This window comes from Triticum urartu, chromosome 5A, assembly GCF_056163025.1.
Source record: "Triticum urartu cultivar PI428250 chromosome 5A, HENAU_Tu73, whole genome shotgun sequence".
NCBI lineage: Eukaryota > Viridiplantae > Streptophyta > Magnoliopsida > Poales > Poaceae > Triticum > Triticum urartu.
Window position 1 is genome coordinate 424,135,333 of NC_141877.1, and position 7,385 is coordinate 424,142,717.

At 53.8% G+C, this 7,385-nt stretch overlaps 1 protein-coding gene across 2 annotated transcripts; it reads left to right on the forward strand.

Moving 5' to 3' along the window:
* Positions 1–256: 256 nt before the first annotated feature.
* On the forward strand, positions 257–7,139 carry LOC125556108 (uncharacterized). 2 transcript variants are annotated; one of them, XM_087526288.1, is made up of 4 exons: positions 257–819; positions 944–1,073; positions 1,156–1,265; positions 2,537–7,139. In XM_087526288.1, exon 4 carries the CDS (start codon positions 5,410–5,412, stop codon positions 7,132–7,134), a length of 1,725 nt encoding a protein of 574 aa, XP_087382414.1. In that variant the 5' UTR covers positions 257–819; positions 944–1,073; positions 1,156–1,265; positions 2,537–5,409; the 3' UTR covers positions 7,135–7,139. The 2 variants fall into 2 exon arrangements, with proteins under 2 accessions (XP_087382414.1, XP_087382413.1); XM_087526287.1 differs by having other exon boundaries at positions 258–819; positions 903–1,073.
* The last annotated feature ends 246 nt before the right edge of the window (positions 7,140–7,385 follow it).

Consider the following 7,385-nt stretch of genomic DNA (forward strand, 5'->3'; position numbering starts at 1 on the left):
AAAATGGTTTGGTCCAATTTTTGAATAGATGTATGGTAGGTCCTTCACAAAAACCATTTCGGGCACTCGAAAAACAGAAAACGGCTCTTTTGTGGAATGTTTGCCCTAAATAAGAGGATAAAAACTATAAGAGAAACATAGGCTGAATTCTGATTGGTGGAATCCGTTGTGACATGGATCGATGATGTGGCAAACATCCGTCCATCCATACATCAATCCATCCGTCAATCCAATCCAACCCAGTGCAGCCTCTCTCTCACACACACACACACGCGCGTGAACCCTAGCCGATCCAGATCCCTCCCCGCCCCCACTCGTCTCCCCAATCCAGATCCCTCCGCCGCCGCCCCGTCCTCCCCTTCCTTCCGCCGCCCACCTCTCCCCTCGCCTCCGCCACCCACCCCTCCCCTCGCACCGTTTTACACCCTCCCCTTCCCTCCCCTCCACTCCTCCCTCGCCTCCGGCCAGAATCATCACTCCCGCCATCCACCAACCCCCCGTGGCTAGCTAGGGTTTTGGCCGCCACCCCTTCCGGTGACGGTGAGGCCAGATCACCGCTGCCAACTCCATTGGGCTGCCAACGCCAGATCACCGCCGCCTCTGAATCCCATGGTCACCCGCCACGCAATGCCCATAAACAACTCCCCACACCCGTACCTCCGACGCATGCCGTCGCCCCTCCTCATCCACGCCGCACCTGCATCCCCACCCAGAGTCGCTGCCGCATCCGGTCCAAATCAAGCAGCAGGGCAGCCGTGGCCAAATCCACTTTGGTGCTTCCAAATCCATGGTGCCCAAGCCATGGATCTCATCCACAAGGTCCCATATCTCTCCCCTTTTCTCCTCCCCACGCCTCTCCCTCTCTCTCTCTCTCTCTGATTCGATTCAATTCGAGGTTGCAGATATGGTTCCTGTTTTCGTCAAGTTCGTGCTGCTGATGCAGAAGAACTCAGCATACCCATAGGGGGACTGGGGGAGGAGGAGGAGGAGAAGGACCACCGGAAGGTCTTCATGGCTCAGCTCGTTGCCCACAACCTGCGCTGCTCCAATCTAGTATATGGGATAGGGATAAGGTCCGCCCCTCTCTCTCGATTTGCTCTCCTTTCCCATTCCTTTTCCTTCGATTGGATTCTCTGACGGATGTGTTCATCGCAGGAGCACCCCTAGATGGACCTGACACGAAGCTCAAGGAGGAGAAAAAGGATCCCCGCCCACTTCATGGCACACTCCATCAACACCATGACCAAGCCAGTCGTCAAGCAAAGGTAGGGTTTTCATACTCATCAAATCTCAACATGTACTATATGTTTTGTTTCTTCATCATCCAGTCCTGCTACTTGCAATTGTACTAATATATATGAAACGTTTTGGCTAAAGCAATTTGTATGTATGTGTATGGTTAGACCGTGAGACTAGAACTGGAGCATCCCTCCCTTTTGGATCTTGAGTTTCTGTTATGAATCAATATGCAGTAGCAACGCCATCTAAGAAAAAACATATATCCATGCAAATGACTAGTGTCAAGATCCAAGCCTGACGAAACTGAATATTTTCAACACTTCTACTGTTCATGATAAGTTTCAGTCCCTCGGTCTCGGTCGTCCATTTGATTTGCGTCACAAGGCCCTAGTTGCTCCGTGCCGGTTCACAACCGCAAGACTACCACAGCCACAGATCAACCATCCAATGGTCCCCGTGATGTCCAGTGTCACTGTTAACTTTTTGACAAAGTTACTTTTGCTTCAGTGTCTTGTTTTACCTTTTAGTTGTTTTGCTTAGCTACTTAAGCCCCCATTTTGGATCTGCCGAATGACATGCAAATTGGATCCATGCAGATGTTATGTAGTGTATCTGAAATTGTAGTGTATCTACACTCAGGTTGCTCAATTTGCATATATTCTTTTCACTGGAACTATCAGATGTGCATGGTTATTTGACCATAGTTTTGAAAGCAGATGTCACACATATAATGTGAGACAACAGTACATTGTCAGCACCAGTATTATTCCACATCCTAAATTACATGTGCGGAATTTTGTCTGCCACCCTGTTATGTCTGGAGGTTTCCCTTCATAATTCTAAGTTGGTGATTCCCCGCCCTGTTGTCTTGCTGTGGACACCAGGTGGTGGCCTTTCTGGTCAAGGTGGTCACAGCATGAGTATTTATTTGCTCTGTTTGTAATGCTTGATGTTTAGCGTGTGAAACTGGGTTTTGCATGATAAATCAGTCACGTTTGGCTATTGCTACAGTAGAAATGTGACTTCCTTTGTTAATTAGCTTTGGAAATCAGTTGTGATCTAAGTACATGTATGGAACAGAGGAAAAAAGTAAGAGGCCAATTCAATTTCAGAGAGAGAGAGAGAGAGAGAGAGAGAGAGAGAGAGAGAGAGAGAGAGAGAGAGAGAGATACGTACATGTATGGTTCAGGCAATGATTTATAGATGTATTCTTGGACTGCACCATGGATGAGCATGTCTTGTTCAACTAAAAAATTATTAATTGAAAAGAACTAACTCCATCAAGTGATATGTGCAGCTACTTGTGTGGTGAGAAGAAACCTCCGGCTGATCAATAGGGTCATGGAGCCCCCTCACCCTGTGCATTTGGCAGCTCGCAGCGGGGACCTGGATTGCATCTGAAAGCTGCTTGCGTGGGGAGCTGATCGGCTCCAAAGGGACTCTGCTGGGGGAGAACTAGATCCCTGCCATGGTCTTGCCTTACACATTGTTGGTCTGCTGAATTTTGTTCTATGAGGTCACTGTCAATAGTTTCTCTTGCCCAACGCATGATTACATTTGGTTTGCTGGAACATTGTAGAAAAGAACTTCTTTACATAGAAAACATTGCAAAAATAAAATGTGCGGAAATCTTGAACGGGTTTGGGTATGTTTTCAGCCTCGCCTCCCGCCTCGCCCCATACGCCCATGAGTGATATATACCACTTGCCCGCTGCTGTATCATATTGCTTACTTTTTTACATCAGATCAACTATGAAGAGAATTGGTGGTGGTTAGGGTGTTCTGGTGCTTATGTAATCTTCTTTCAGGCCTTTCAAGATAGAGTTCTTTAGCTGACAAGTTTAGCAAATGTTGCAGTGCTTATGGTTTAGTTTTACGCCTGCGTAGAAATCAATAGCTGCTATTGTTTCTAGTTTTGAGGTTGGGATGAGATGCATGTTTGCATGCTTGTGCTTACAATTGTTGGGGAACGTAGTAGAATTTTAAAATTTTCTATTGTCGGTGTACTAGAGTAGGGGTACCCTAGTATCCCGAACTTGTGCACGGGCAGTCGCAGCATCCCGCGGCAAGGCTTGCCGGGTGACCGCCAAGATCCTCCGTGGTTCCTTTGGAGCCATTCAAGAACAAAGTATCCAAGCCAAGGAGACATGACCCCGGCAAGAGGATATTGCCGGGAAGGCCAACCAAGGCATCTCAAGACCCCGGCAAGAGGAGCTTGCCGGGAAGGCCACCCAAGGCATCTCAAGGAACTTGCCCCGATGCGCCGTGCGTCCTGGCAAGGCCCGGTGAGCGACAAGCTCCTGGGCGCGACAAGACAACGACCGCGGCAAGGCGCTTGCCGCGGCAAGCCACCACCTCGTGCCCGCGCTCCAGCACATCCACCAACGTGTCGCTTTGGGACTCTTCCAGGCGTGCGTGGCGGGAGGCTGTGCAGCCAGCGGTGCGCGGTGGCAAGCGGCGCTGACAAGTTTGCCATCGTGGCGAGCGGTGGCGTCCCTGGCGGTCTCTTTCTGCACTGTCTAGGCAACGCAGACGGGGATTTAATACCCTTGTCCCCTGCTATCAGGGTTAGGTATGATACACTGTAGCAGGTAGCTGTACCTACCGCAGCACCTTTCCATTTTTACCCTTGTCTACGTTGCCACCTGTCGGTGACCCCTTGAGCATATAAAAGGAGGCCCATGCGCAACGTAGGGGGGTTTGGCTGTTAGCTAGCTCAGAGAACACTCACGCTCCGTCTTGTTAGCTGTTGGTGTGTACTGTAGCACTCCACGCTCCCGAGCAAGAACTCAATACAAACCAAAAGGCAGGAGTAGGGTTTTACGCATCCGTGCGGCCCGAACCTGGGTAAATCGCTCGTGTGCTTCGCCTCGATCCGCTCTTTGCGCGACCTCCGCCCCCGCCGAACCGAAAGGGACCCGGTCTGCCGGTCCCATAGGTGCCCGTGGATCAGTACCCCGGCATCTTTGGCGCGCCAGGTAGGGGGCGTCGAGGTTGTGTGAACCAGATCCGGCATTCTCGCGAGCTAGATCTTCATCATCTTCATCGACATGCCGCCGAAGAAGAAGGTTTCGGAGGCGGCTGCTCCGTCCGCGACGAACCCGCCATCACCGGAGCGAACGGCTGATGGGGCAGGCGCCGGCGGAAGAACGGGCGTCGACGAGGGAGCTCACGATGCTGCCAGGTCCAAGGACAAGGCTGGCTGCCCATCGGCGGCGTAGCCGGCTCCCACAATGACCGGGCGCACTCCAAGACCTCGGCGTCCGTACATGCACCGCGCCCATCTCAGGAGGCGCGGGACCAACAGCGTCATGGTACTCACGGTACCATGCGTTTGCTAGACCAAGATCGAGCTAGTGGATCTCGGAGCGCTCAGGACCACCATGCACGCCAACATGCTGGCGCGAGCGAGACACGGTCGCCTGGACGGGATACTGCTCCTTCTAACGTGGTTAGAAGTCCGAGCATATCCCGCTCCTCGCGCCGTTCGCCACCGCCACCCGCCACTGCAGCAGAAGCTTTGGCGCGAGCTCAACTGCTCCTAGACTACCCTCCAACAGTAGACAAGATCGACGACTGGAGGGCCACCATTCAGAGTCTCATCGGCTTTGCCAACGGCAACACTCAGCGGCAGCCGAGTACGTCGCAGCCGCAGCCAGTTAGCCAGGCACGAGCAGGTGGCGACAAGACCGGTGGGGGTGCAACCTCTGTGCACTCTCCACCCTGAGGGCCAAGATCGCCGACTCGTCGGATCCACCTCGACAGCGACTCCACCGCGTCATCGGATCCACGAGCCCGCCGCGATCAGCGCCAAGTTCTTCACGAACGACAGCAAGAAGACGCTCGTACTCGTATCGAGCGCCGAAGAGAAGCGCGGCATCAATCAGACCAGCGCGCTGGGCCCTCTGTCGACATGCATGCGCCAGGGGAACCAGGCGACTTGCCGTACGCGGTAGGTTGCCCTGCGTTCACTCGTGAGCTGCGGCAAGTCCAGTGGCCCAGCACGAAGAATTTCAAACCAGATGTACCAAAGAAGTACGACGGCAAGACGCATCCGTCGGAGTTCCTCAGCATCTACACCATCACGGTGCAGGCTGCCGGGGGCGGGACGACAAGATCCTTGCCAACTACTTCCCGCTGGTGCTCAAGCCCAACGTCAGGTCCTGGCTCATGCACTTGCCGGACAACTCCATATCCTCCTGGGCAGATCTATGCCATCAGTTTGTCGGCGCCTTTACAGGCGGCCACAAGCCTCATGGCCAAGAGAGTGACCTTCATCTGCTCGCCCAGAAGGAAGGAGAGCCCCTGCGCAAGTACATTCAGAGGTTCAGCCGTGTACAGCACAACATCCCAGATGTCCACCCTGCCGCGGTCACCAGCGCGTTCCATCAGAACGTGCGTAACCGCAGGATGCGGGAGGAGATGGCAATGTGCAAAATCAGAGACGTCAGTGAGCTATATGCCCTGGCCGACAAGTGTGCACGTGCTGAGGAAGGGAGGAAACTCCCCGGAGAGAATGCAGGAGCAGGAGGATCTGACAGCGAGGATGCTGCCCCGGCAAAGAAAAACCGGCGGCGGAACAGGAGGAAGAAAGGCAAAGATGTGCTAGTCGTTGAGCAGTCCAGCAACGAAGGTGGCGCCAAGAAAGCCAAAGTTGGTAGCTCCGGCAAGGAGGTTGCCGCATGCACCAACTGTCAGGCTGTGGCGGTCGCCGACAAGCAGGACGGCACCGACAAGCAGTACTGCAAGATTCACCGCACCAAGGGCCATGACCACCAGAGCTGCAAGAAGGTCGAGCAGCTTGTTCGGCAGCAAAAGGCTGAATACGAGCGACGCGACAAGGAGAGGGCCCAAGGAGGTGCTGGAGAATCCGGCAAGAAGCGCGCCGGCCGGGGAGGACGCTGCGGCAAAGCCAAGAAGCGGCAAGGAGATAGACCTCCCCGCGGCCGCGACAACGATGAAGACGACGACAATGAAGACATGGATGATGTCGAGACCAGTGAGCAGGAGTTCCAGAAAGCCACAGAGGTCTTGTGCGTTGACGATAGTGCTTCTTTACATACTTCGCACCGCCAGCTCAAGCAGTGGGTGCGGGAAGTCAATGCGGCAGAACCACCCGTCGAATCACGCAAGCTTCTGAAATGGTCTAGCACGCCTATCATCTTTGATATTGAGGACCGTCCTGATCGCACAACTGCGGTCGGGTGTTTGCTGATGTTGGTTTCACCAACTATCCGCAACCTCAAGGTCACCAAGATGTTAGTTGACGGCGGGGCCGGCTTGAACCTGATCTCCTCCGCTGTACTCCAAAAACTCCAGATTCCTGACAGTGAGCTTGAAGAGACCGGCACATTCCAAGGAATCAATCCGGGAAGGAGCAAGCCGAAGGGGAAGGTCACGTTGCCAGTTACATTTGGCAGCGAGCTGAATTTCAGGACTGAGAGGGTCACTTTTGACGTTGCCGATATTCCATTACCTTACAATGGGATACTTGGCCGTCCAGCACTCGCCAAGTTCATGGCAGCCTCTCACTACGCATACAACATGCTGAAGATGCCAGGCCCGATAAGCGTCATCTCTGTCCCCGGTGACAAGAAGGATGCTCTTATCTGTGCCGACAAGATCTACCGGGAAGCAGCAGCCGCAGCAGAACGCAAGTCACTTGCCGTTGAAGCTCCCGGGGGGAAGAAGACCAAGTCCGGCAAGAGTTCTGATGCCCACTCCGGCAAGCGCACCTCTTCGGAGTGCTGCGCTGCTGTCGAGCACGCACCATCGAGCTCCACCGGCAAGTGTAAAAAGACGATGGCAGCTCCGCCAGAGACGAAGAAGGTGTCCGCCAAGGAGGATGGCACTGGTGGTACCTTCACCATCAGTGCCACTCTCGGCCCTAAATAGGAAAGCGCGCTCATTGCTTTCCTGCGGGCGAATGTCGACGTGTTTGCGTGGCAACCGTCTGACATCCCCGATGTTCCCAGGAAAGTGATTGAGCACCACCTTGCCGTTTGTCCTCATGCGCGGCCCGTCAAGCAGAAAGTCAGGAAGCAAGCAGTGGAGCGCCAAGCATTCATCGCAGAAGAGATCAAGAAGTTGGAAGCAGCAGGCCTTGTCAGAGGAGTGCTCCATCCTACATGGTTGGCCAATCCTGT